Source organism: Rhopalosiphum maidis, chromosome 2, assembly GCF_003676215.2.
Source record: "Rhopalosiphum maidis isolate BTI-1 chromosome 2, ASM367621v3, whole genome shotgun sequence".
NCBI lineage: Eukaryota > Metazoa > Arthropoda > Insecta > Hemiptera > Aphididae > Rhopalosiphum > Rhopalosiphum maidis.
In genome coordinates this window covers 42,294,885-42,308,521 of record NC_040878.1, presented here as the reverse complement: position 1 = coordinate 42,308,521, position 13,637 = coordinate 42,294,885, and the positions used below count along the sequence as shown (strand labels likewise).

General features: G+C 21.3%; 1 protein-coding gene across 1 annotated transcript in view; it reads right to left on the bottom strand.

The window, feature by feature from the left end:
- LOC113554455 overlaps positions 1-13,637 on the bottom strand; it is a 42,848-nt gene that overhangs the window by 8,950 nt on the left and 20,261 nt on the right. The window contains exons 2-3 of the mRNA XM_026958324.1: positions 6,172-6,377; positions 588-723 (exon numbers count right to left, since the gene is read on the bottom strand). Coding sequence (XP_026814125.1) covers positions 588-723; positions 6,172-6,377 — 342 coding nt within the window. The remainder of the gene's footprint in view (positions 1-587; positions 724-6,171; positions 6,378-13,637) is intronic.

The window sequence follows — 13,637 nt, the reverse complement described above, 5'->3', positions numbered from 1 at the left end:
CAAGATCCTACATATGGCAATTTCATAGTTAAGAATTTATAAAATGTCCAATTTTGATAATTGATAATTGAATTTAAAGGTTTTAAAGTAGGTATTTATTGAAACGCAAAGAATTAAAAAATTGTTTTTTTTTTATATTAATGATTTATTTAAACATATTTTTTTTACATATTGGTGGGAGTTTATATTTAATCAAATAATAACAAATTATAATTGTTTTTTTCTAGTTTAAAATATTTGTGGGGAGTGACTTTAGAATATGAACTATTATATTTTATTATACAGAATAATTTTTTTTAAATATTTAATTTATTTTTAGGTCTTTACCTATTTATACTGTAGAACGCCGATTGCATTACTAATGGTAAATTAAATTACTATAATATTAATTTAATACTTGGTAATATAGGCTGACGGTCTTTCTCCACTCAGAATCGTTTTTCGTATGCAATAATTTATATAGTTGAATTAAAATTTTTTCACTTTTTATTAATTAAGTATTTAATAGTATATATATATATATATATAGCGATAAAAATATTTATATTTACATAAACGCAATTTTATCGAAATATTTTAATATTTACCTAAAACATTCATGTTTGCGGACTTAAAAACCATTTCAAATTTTGGTCCATCTGTTGAGACTTCACATCGGTACATACCACTAGTTTGTAATGTGAGATTACTTAGTGTGATTTTTCGCATGTTACAATGAGATAACTACACAAACATATTAATTATACTATGATTAATAATTATTATTATTTATTATACATAAGATGAAAACCTAATGGTGTGCGGTTATATTATTATGCTTTAAAGAAATACATACAAATAAAAATGTATAGGTACTATATTTTAATTAGCAAAAAGAAAAAAAAAAGAAAATGAAAATGTTTAATTTGACTTATGGTTTAAGTCAACTATATTAATGAAATGTTGTACCATTAATATATTTTAGATTCAAAATAAAGTGAAAAAACTATTGGTATTAACTATTAAATGGTTTTTTACTGATTAAAGACATATAAATTCCAAGTGATGTCTTTTTTCCAATGATAGTCTACATAAGTAACTTAAAGAAAACGTTTTTAGATTTTATTTTCGAGTTTCTCAATAAAGTAAAAGTGCAAAATATAAGTACAATTAAAAATAGTAGGTACTAGGTATAAAAAAATCTCTTAAAAATGTAATATATTTTTATTACTAAACAAGCGTATGTTTTTATTATGTTTCTTTTGGAATCTAATTAAAATTAAACTTATTTTATACTTACGAATTAAAAAAAATGTATTTTTTTAATAATAATATTGTTTTTATTTTAAAATATAACTTCATCAACATTTTATTATTTTTATATGAATTCAAATAATAAAACAATTTAACCTTTATATTCATTTTCGTAGTATAAACTGTATAGTATATAATTTAGTAATTATTTAATACTGTTATTATAATAAAAATAAACAGTTATTTTGCTGTTAAAATTATATTTGTTTATTATAATTATTAACTGTATAAATAAATATAAGGTATAAAAAACTCTGTAATATGGCTATATACTAAACATTTCCACGAAAAAATGGTCGAATACAAACATTTCAACAGTAAAATAGCTTATTTCGTAAAAATAATAAAAAACACCTTGAATAATTTGGTAAACGGAATAAAAATCGCTAGGGGAAAAAACCCGACGAAGAACTTTGAAAAAACCACAATGAAGAACCTCAAAAAAAACCCTCTCTGAAATAAAATATTACGCTCGCTAATATTTTAATTATAATTTAAGAGCTTAAAATGTTATTGAGTGTACGGTGTACCTTTGATAATGTATATTAAAACAATTTCAATAATTTTAAATTTTAATTATTTGATTAATTTCCAAGCATTACTCTAATTCTAATGAATAATAGCATAGTTTATATTAATTATAATGAAATGTAACAAATTATCAGATGACATTTTTGAAGAAAGAGTTATTTTGAAATCTAATTTAAAAAGTTCTGTAATATGTATATTTATGTTTGTTATAATTATTTATTTTAATTTTTGTTTTCATTATTTAATATTTACTATTATTTATTACTGTCGTAATTATTTATTACGAAATTATTATAACAATATTATAGTTTATTATATACTTTCTTCTATAGTTATATATTTGATACTTTGTTTATAATATTTTTGCATTTATACAGAATAAAAAAAAAGTTATAATCATGTGCCTTAAAATACAAAATTAACTATTGTTTTTAATATTTGCTTGTTTAAAACTACTTATAATATGTTTAATCTTTGGAAAAATAAAATAACCAATAAATATTCGAATAATTATTATGTTAAAAAAATGAATTGAATAATTATACTTTAAAATTATTAAAATTATTTTAGTTAAGTTACATATGTATTTTTTTAATTATATATAAATAATATTTTAAAGAATGTAAGCATTTAAAACATTTTTATTCAGTTATTTTCATATGGTTGGGAGTAATAGTTTATTTCAAGAATTTTATTCTGGTTTTTCATTTGTGTTTTTTTTCTGAGGATTTTTATTCTGGGAAATTTTATTTTATAATTCAATAATTTTGATTATCAAAAATACCGTATTTTTTCTCTCTTAATTTGTGATCCTGAGTTAAATAATGTATTTATAAAATAACTTATTACTTGATTATCTAACATAAACAATTATCACAGGGTAATTGAAGTTTAAATTTTTGGTCGCAAACGTCGAGCTTGATAATTAATTTAATAATATGTATTTAATATAATTATTTTATTTCATTTTAGTTTACGCTGCCAAGTCATTGTTTAAATTTCTAGATTTCTTTATTTCTTTATAATTTTATTTTTCAATATCTCATATTATTATGGCTGAAGCTATTATTATTTTATTAGACAAAAACTATAAAATAAAAAATATTATATTATTTAAATATAAACTTACTTTTTATATACTGTTTGAAAAATTAAAAAAAAAAATCAATCATATTTATGTACATTGTATGGAACGTAGTATATTTCATTGTCTGGATATATTAAAAATTGATACACTATACAAATCTCGTGATATTTTATAGAATCATACATGACTCAGATAAATTAGCAACTAATATTATTTTTAATACGCTATTAAAATAATTAAAGTATAACACATTTGATTTATTTTAAGTTTTTTCTTATATTTATTGAATTATATAAATAAAATTAAAAAAGTATTTCAAAACATGACAAATATTTGTATTTGTTTCCAAGTGTTTTCTATTTAAAGTAATTGAAATTTATTTTATATACTTTTTGAATGGACGTACTTTAAATATATTTTTAAAATTATTTTTTTTTAATCTGCAAGTAGGTGTTTAATATTATTTTATTTCTAAATTTAACTCATTAAGTCATACCTTTTTTTAACGCTTAGTGTATACTAAATATTTTGAAAATCATCTTTACGATGATTTATCATAACTCATGTTATAATTCATATTTATTCAAAGTTAAAGAGTTTTTAGTATTTTGTAGTTCTCAATTTTTGTCAGTGTGTTTATTTTTTCTGTGTTTCATGTCTATTTCTAGAAGACAAAAAATAAAACTAAGTTCATTGTTATTAAATGTTGGAAAATTGTAAAAATTATCATTAAAATTGATTTATTAACTACAAGGTGTTATCAGAATCTTAGTAAACTTTGATTAACCACTAGTTATTTATAAAGGAATAGTAGTAATTATTATAACTGTGTAAGTCACATATTAATGAAATAAGAGCAAAGAGGATGGTATAATTTAATGCGTTTTCTCTGTCTAATAAAATATATAATATAGCAAATTTGCTTTCAGTAGAACCAATTTTGTGTTATTAGCTCTAATATTAGAATGAATTGTTTTATTATTAAAAATAGGTACTTTAGTGTTATATTTCTTCAATAATAGATATGTGCATTTTAAAATTGTAATATCTGCAATACTAGTATTTTGCTCAAAAAATAAAATACCGAAAAAAGTCAACACTTAAGTATATTCGTACTTTAACTTTGATAATAGGACAATTTAATCTAATATTAAAGTTAACAACACAAAATCGGTACTAATGAATGCAAATTTGCTAAGTTGTATGTATAGATGGAAACAACATATGCGTGCGTAGGTCCACTTAATTAGATACCTATTGCATTTACCTACCTAGCATTGGTAAGTGTTTCTAAATAAAATTCCACATTTGTATTAATACATTAAAATTATATATTTATATATCAATATATTATCAATTAATAACTAGGTAACAACATTTAATAATAAATAAGTTAGGTGTCTAAATAAAATGGTATTACATTTGTAGTTAGGTTCTAAAACATTTGTTTTTGAGAAGGAAGTACGGGATTTACAGCTTATGAACGAACGTAAAATAACCCCTTATCCTCTTTATAGAAAAAAAGGTAATAAAGGAATTTACGAATTTCTTGGTTAAAAGATAAACGTTTGAAACCTATATTGTTAGTTTACTAAAATTTATATCATCGTTACAAATAATATAAAATAAGGGTTACTTCAATATAAAAAGGTGCAATTTAAAAGAAATAAGTAAAGTAAATTGTTGAAATATTTCTTTATTTCATTAATAAAATTAAACTTTTTACAACAAAACTTGCTATAACGAAAAACTCTATTGAACGTAAATATTACATTATAATGGTTGGTTTGATTTATAACTTATTAATCAATTCATTATCTATAACGCGTATTAGTCACTCTCAATAATAAAACAATATTTCATGTTTCGTAATACAATTTTTGAAAAATTAATCCATTGTTTTATGAAGATGATCTAAAGTTATCCTAAAACAAGGGACAAATTCAAAGAAAAATACAAAAAAAATATTGGCAGAGTAAACAAGTTCAAACAAAGATGACAGAGTATTTTAAATAATTGTATAAAATATAAAACATACAATAATTTAATATAATAATTATAATATAATTTAATAAAATAATAAATATGCAATTAAATACTCATGTTATGTAAAAATAATAATGTGTTTGATAAATAATAATACATACCTTCATACATAAATAATTTAAATTTTGTTGTTTCTAAAACCCTTAAACTCTCTGTAACAAAAGAAATCTCTTGGTCCCTTTAGATTCGTTATTAAGAGTTTTCACTGTAGAATATCTAAGCCGATACTTATGTCACGATAAACAGATGAATAAATATTGATGATGATATTGTATTTTTCAGTTTTACCATTTTTTGTTATTAGATTAATGTATATCCATATATATTTATATTATTAAATTTGTGATAGATTTTTAAATTTAAACATATTATATTACTTTAAATAGAAATAATTTAAATGTTTTAAATTTCAGTGATTAATTATGAGATATGACTTTTATATTTATTAATAATTTTAATTACAACAAAAATTATATGTATTTAAACAATAATAGTATTGTATCAAAATAATATGATATATTATTATTATCTTCACAGTTTTTAAAATAATTTACATTGCATTTGTTATATGTAGAATTGGATTAATTTTACATATTAATTCCTTCATGCTAGTTTTTATTTAAATAAATTATCCATGTTAATTAAATTTAGATGTTGTAGCCCTTTTTTATTTGCCTAACAGCGTGTCTTAACTAATATTTATCTAAAATTGAATTAATTTAATTTTTCGTTTTTTAGTCTCTGAAAATAAATTATTTTCGTTTTTTTTTTTAAATAATTGTTAAAATGTATAGTTAATTTTACAGCCAAATTAAATCGATTTTTAGTGAATTAAATTATGATATGTTTACTTAATTTTCAATGAATATATTTATCAATAAATACGTGTAAAAGTTGAATGGAGTAATTTATTTTTAAATCATATAAATGATTTATTTATTTTTATAGAAAAAAATAAACATTTTTAATTTTTCTCTTCTTTTTGAATATATTTTTATTGAATTTTTCATAGCACTACAGTATCTGATTTTCATTTATCAAGTAAGTAATAAAGTTGTTGAAGTAGGTTTAATTTAATATTACGTTTCTTTTCAATTATTAATTTTTTATTAGAATTTTATGTCGTAATAAATATTAAAATATACACGCATAGTACTATATTTGTATTATTATCTAGGTAAGTGATTTTAAATTAAAAAAAAAAAAATACTTACATCCAATATAATACCCGGAAGATGAAAAACTTGGATAGTTGGTCGATTCTCTGGGACAAACCTGTAAAATTCATGATCATCTTTGTACCACTTAACGGAGTATAGTATGTCATGGCCTACGTCGAAATTGCATCCGAGTATAACTGACTGCTTTAAGTCCGCGTACCTTGGCACGAGTACGTCGATTATTTTCAACGCTAATGTCACTAAGAATTAATATAATATTCATTAATTATATTATATAAATAAATAATTTTCATTTAAATAGAAACATTTATTATACAAATATACCTAATATTTTTAATACTATTTTATTGTTTACTTGTAATGAATTAATTTAATTAATATATTCACATTATGTATGATTTTTAAAATGTTTAATGTTACTAATTTAAGGAAACCGCATAAAAAAAAAACGCCATGTTGGTAAATGATTTAATAACTTTCTAATTAAAATGTAATACAAGTATTTTCAAATTATTTATACGTATCAGACATATGGTCCTGGACATTTTTCTGGATAGCTATTATATTGAACAGTTTGGATGATATATAGTGATTGGGTTTAAGAATGAATACCGAATAATAGTGGGTTTTGTAGAACCGAATGATATATCGAGAGGTCTATCCATATGAGGTCCTTACCAGTAACCCTGATCTGGAAGGAAAGCTATTCTGAATATCAAATTATGTTTGCTATAGAATAGAGACATGCCATTGTGTAAAACTTTACACATATACATTCACACATATTCGCATACACACGTAAAAATACGCGCTTGCGCAAGTGACCGCTTATAACCGAATAAACATACTTAACCATCGCAATAAACTTAAGCTTAAAATTATAAGAAATTATATTTTGTAATGAATAAATTAAAGACTTGTTAAGAATTTAATTTTGCTAGATTATGTACAAGACATAATAACTTACTGTTTTATCTTTTCTTATTGACCATTATATGTTTATATTTTAAAAAAGTTATAGAAGGTAACTATTATAATAGAAAACATTTTTAAATAATAATAAATTAGTAATTACAAATATATTAATAATTAAATTAATATAAGTATATAGCATTTTTTTAAAAGTTATCCAAGTATAAATATAAAACACATTACTGTTTTTATGATTATCCTTTCATTATGTTAAGTAGAATAACCTTTAAAGATAAACTATAGTTATACTTGTTTTCCCTTTGACATATAACTGATTTTAAATAATAATAATATATTATATAATATATAAAAATCAAATAACATCAATTTATTAACAGTTATTTTAAATTATTTTGTAAGTTTATTATAGTTCATATAATTAAAAATTCAATGATCTGATTGTTTTATCCTAAAATACCCTATAACTATGTTTAGTATAATATAAACTAAAATAGAAGTTTATCTTGATAAAATTTAAAATTCAATTTACAATAGCAATATTTTAAAATAAAAAGCACTGTCTAGTAAGTTATCAATAAAATATTGATAGGGGTTGCAAAATAATTACTTTGTATTTGTATTATGGATTTATGTAGGTATAGCCTTTATAAAAATATAATTCTGTGTGATGATATTATGTATAAATATAAAATAATACATAATAGATGATTATTGATTGATTACGGATAATATATTTGGCTATATTTAATAAATTGTAAATTTATTGTATATTCCATACAATCTTTTTTTAATGTAGGAATATATTATAGCAGTGATTCTCAAACTTTTTTGTTCACGGAGCTGTTAAAAAAAACCCCTCAAAAAATATAGGAATATAAATTTTAAATAAAAATATTGAATTTTGATGTTCTCCAAAGCCTTCAGATGATTCTCGCAGAACCCTAAAGTATTCCACTACCTGACTTTGATAACCGTTGACATAATATTGGGTTTTAGTACTTATTTGTAGTTAAAAATAAACTAATTACATATTTTTTATATAAATTAAGACATTATGTTAGTGGTTGTTTTTATATTATATAGGTAAATTTTTTGTCACGTATGTATAATACCTAGTAAACAAATGGTGAATTTTTACGTAAAAACTAAGTTATCAAAAATATATTAGTTTTACGTTTATACCTATTTGTAATTCAAATATTCCATTATAACATAATAAATACGTTTTAATTAAAATAAACTACAGAAATCAGAAAAAAAAATTTCTAAGTAAAGCGTAGAAAAATAATTTATTGTTCAAGATCAGTTGTAACTTGTGGATTAGCTTGAGGGCAGTTCTGAAGAAATGCGCCCTGAGTGTGACTTTGATGAATGTCCCCTAACATTAACTTCGGAACAATAAGTAATAAGAAAGATGGAAAATATATAATTTTTTTATTCACTAAAGACAATGCCGAAGGAAAAAAATGGTCAGATGTATTGAGTTATAAATGGTAGTCATCGTGTATATACGTCAGTGGTATTATACAGGATTGGTTAGAAATAAATACTCCAAAAAATAATCATAAAAACAGCCAGGTTATAGTCAATTTTTCATTATTGGTCATTAAAAATAATGTAAACAAATACAAACATTTTTTTTTTTATTATTCATTATCGATACACATTATACATAGGTACACACATTTGTTAAAAATATAACGTTGTAAAAATTTTAATCGTGCATTAATTTGATGCTATGGAATGTACAATGACATTTCTAAGGTAAAATAAGCATAGCGTCGAACATAAAGTATTGATTTCAATGTACAAAAAAAAAAAATTAAATTAAATATGCATACTTATAATAAATCAAGTACACGAATGAGTTAATTAACATATTAAAAAAATTATAAAATATACCATTGTTATTATATGAATAAATAAACAATAGTTTAATGGCTTTAATATCATACTCTGCAACAGGAGAAAAAACTATAGTACTGAGTTCTAAGAAAACGAATTTTAAGCACCGGCTAAGTACACATATTGTATTAAATTGAGTTGGGACAAGATTAAATCTCTCCAACAAATCATCCTAAGCCTTACTGAAATAAATAAATCTTTCCAATCTTTTTTGCTTTTTGTGAAACGAATTTAAGAGGTAACCCGTAGTTATAACCATAAAATTTTTACACAATTATAAATCTCTTGTAAACTAAGTATTCATAACATGTGTGATGTGTATAATGTTTATATTAGGATCTTATTTAGATACTTTTATAATGACCATAGATCAAATTCAGTGGTTAAATTGGGAGGAGGCCGATGCAAGATGGAGTAGATACCATTAAAATGTTTTAGTAACTCTCTTAATTTTCCTGAAAAATAATGGTTGGGTTTGGGTTAAACAATATTTCATATATTTATAAATGTGTAATGTATATTATGTATGCATATATATATATATATCATATATGTAGGTATGAATGAATATATAAATCAACTGCTTTATTCTACTATCAGCAAAGAAATATAGAAGTATTAATTGTTTTGCTAAATCAGATCATTCATACAGGTGTATTGTGAAAATGAATAAGATTTCCCGTTTAAATTTCAAAATTCATAGAAATATCATATTATATATTTTTAATAGAATATCTGTTATACTTCACACTTTCACGCTATGTCCACTATACTGATTTATTCTACTTAGCTAAGGGTATATGAAATATTCTATGAATCGTCTTAACCAGTTTTCTTCCGTCTACACTATGTACTTCTCTATTAATAGTATTAACTTTAACATTTTCGTTTTTTGTTTTACTGGTTATGAACTAATTTAAGTGTTAGATTACTGTATAATTGTTTTTTTATAAAGTAAAACAAGAACACTTAAGATAAAATATTTATTAATATTAAACGACATGTATTAACAAATTGTGATCATCCCCTATTTATTTAATGATATCTAAGACCAGTTACTGGCAAGACTCGTGCATTATTTAAGTATAAAACTAGTCATTATACTCTATTATGATTTAATAGATATTCATCTGAATATGTCGATAATGAAATATATAATGCAATATCCTCGAAATAATATACTAATATTAATATATTATTATAATTTATGATTTTATATAAGAACCAATTTATTATTTTTATCCAGTTTTATAATTTAAATTTAAATTAACTCATTACACACATATTAAATAAGTATAATAATTATACTTAAACATTTGAATAGTTGACATTTTAATAGCAAATATTATTATGATTATGTATTAAATATATCTAACGTATAAAAATTAAAGTTGAACATAATGATTTCATACTACATTTTTGAAACTACTTATTCTGTTGTAAGCTTATTTTAATTTAAATGATGAAACTGGACAAAAATAATTTAATCAACGTTCCTTATTCCAATTGCCATTAATGAATCCGAAAATGGATTTTACTTATTTTTTAGGAAATTAAAAATCAGTATTATCTAAAATTCATTTGATAGTTCATCGGCCACATCTGTTCCCATGGTTACGTATACAGTTTTTAATGCGCTTTATATTATATATGCTTAAGTAGAATAAATTATAATTAATGATATATAACTGATCAACTAATAATTAAGATTCATGGCGTTATTTGTATATTTGTGAAAAGTTTTTTTTTTTTAAAAGCTATGTCGTCATTAGTATGACACAATTATATCAAAACTTTATTTTTAACTAATTAGAAATATTATATGAGTGTTTTTCAAAAATAGTTTTCTTATTATAAATAAAATAAATAAAGGCTAATGCGTTTTATAGTATAGTATTTACTTTATGGCATTTTTGTAAAGTCGAGCTTTGTGAAATAAAGCCATTAATATTTTAAAAATTATTTATAAAAATAAATAGACAGTTTTTTATTATTAGCTAAAGAAATTATACTTTTATATTACAACCTATTAATTTTATTTTAAAATATAAATATATTTACATTTTAGTAAATAAATACGTTAACTATCTATAAGTATAAATTATATTATGTTATTCATTGAATAATTCATATTTTTTTACATGAAGACAGTTGTTCTTACAGTATTGTACAATATATTATATTATATAGCTTAGCTTAGTTTAAAAATGCATCAACATAATATTATATTTTTGAATAATTAATAATTTTATTTTCTTATTAAATATACGGCGTAAAACTTCTTCGTATAGCATAAGTTTTAGAAACAATAACGATATAAAATTAAATAGTACAGTAACTCTTAACGTGCTTACGTATAAAATTAAATATTATTTAGAAAAATGTATTTGCATGTCATCTATATTCTATATAATAGATTAGTCGGATGAATGGATTAAAAATACATATGATTTATTTAAAAAAAAATACCTTGTTTTTTACACATACATAAATAATATTAATGAAATTATATTTTTTTTTAATTAATAGGTATATAATTATACCTATTAATTAAAAATTACAATATTTATTTAATTTACATTGGACTTTCAAAAGTCTTATTCAAATCGAAAACTATAAATTTAATTGTCAAGACAGAAGTTACCATAAGGATAAGGACTTAAGTTAATCTTATTTATTGATCTATTTAACCTGGTTTAAATAGAATTCAAGCTACAATACTTAATTAGAAGCGATGTCTAAATCAGGGTTAAATTTATCTGATATGGCTGGACAAGTTAAACTTACCGTAAGAAATTTTAAAACCTTTAAATAGTGTTTAATTATTTCAGTGATCTTATTTACTTCACAACTATGAAAATATTTTATTTATAGTATTAATATTTCTTTGATGTTTATTTTATATTATTTGAAGAGTACCTGTTTTTAAATTATTTATTAATCCATTTTCAGTAATATCCTTAATTGATCTTTTTCATTTACGAATACAATTTACAATTGTACGAACAATTAATTATTGTTATTTATTTATACTTAATAGAATTTGTATGCATACATAATATATTATATTCATATTTTTTTGGTTGAATATTAAATTCTTATAAATTATATTTTTTTGAAGTGTTTCTTTATACAGTTATTAGAATATATCTTTTTGAAAAATGTATTGTTCATTTTACATAGTTTTGATAGTTTCACTGTTAATATTAATGGAAATAAATATATAGGATTTATATCACATATATTATATTTATACACTAGCTAAAAAAAAAAAAAATTGTCATTTAGGAGTGATTAAAATAACAATCGAGTTTCTAGTTTATAATATATATATATATATATGTATATAAATAAATTGATAAATTATTATCACTTCAAATTTACAGATATACATAAGAAAGATATTAAATATGTTTTAATTTTATATTATGGATTGGTATCTATAAACATACATTATATTCTTTTATTAGAGTATTTAAATTTATAATACCTAATATAAAAAAAAAAAATAACATTTTTAAATAAATACACATGGTTTTTATATTTATTCTTACTTTTAAATTTCACAAAAGTTTGTGTAAAAATATAGGCGATCTTAACAATTTAACTATTATGGCATTGTTTTTAAACCAACAAGACAATATGTTAAATCAAGTGTGATTTCAAAATTGTAACTTTTTTGTTTATTCAATAATTATTAACATACATACCTTTAAAGAAAACTATTCCTTAAATATCCCATAAAAATTTCTTCTTAGATAATAGTGAAATTAAAAATAATATTATACATTTTTTATTATTACATTAAATTATCAATAGAAAAAACAGTAAAAAAGTCAAATAAACTTTTATTGTATCTGTAAACAGTGTTTATTTTTGGATTCTAAGAAAAGTTACGAAGTTTTTAGAAATTAAATCAATCTTGAATCATTTCCTATTTTTTGGATAAACGAGTACATATTGGTAAGCTTACGGATAGATAAAAATATAATATATTTGATTAGAGGTATTAAATTTGGTGATCAACAATTTTATCATAAGTCACTAGATTTTTCTATTATAATATGTATTATCTTTGAAGCTGTCATATAAGTATGAGAATACACATTATACGTATATGACTTATAAATGTTTTTGCTTATATATATTAAATTTTGATTGGAATATTTTTTCAACAGTATTTATTGCAGTTATTCCAACCTAAATATTTTTTCCTGGATGTTTTAACGACGATATTTTGAAGTACCATCATTATGGTCTTATTTAAAACGAATCAATGGTCTACGATAGAAGTAGCTAACGTCAAGCTTTTTATATGCTGTCTACACTTAAAATACTTGTCTTTATGTGTCATTAACAACTGCCTTGATATTTTATCCAAAGTGCGAAGAATGTTTGATTTTAAATTAAATGTCTATATTACTTAAAGGATTGTGGAAAGATATTCAATATGTATATTGTATAGTTTAGTCATTATATAAAACATTTTAATGACTTTTAAAAATACAATTTTTAAAGTTTAATCCATTCAATGTGTTTTTTAGTTCATAGAATTTATTTCGTAATGTAGCGAGTAAAAACAGCCAGAGAATATTAAATAACATAAAAATAATTTCTAAATCAATAAAATACTTATCTTCGCATAGCTAATTGTATTTTTA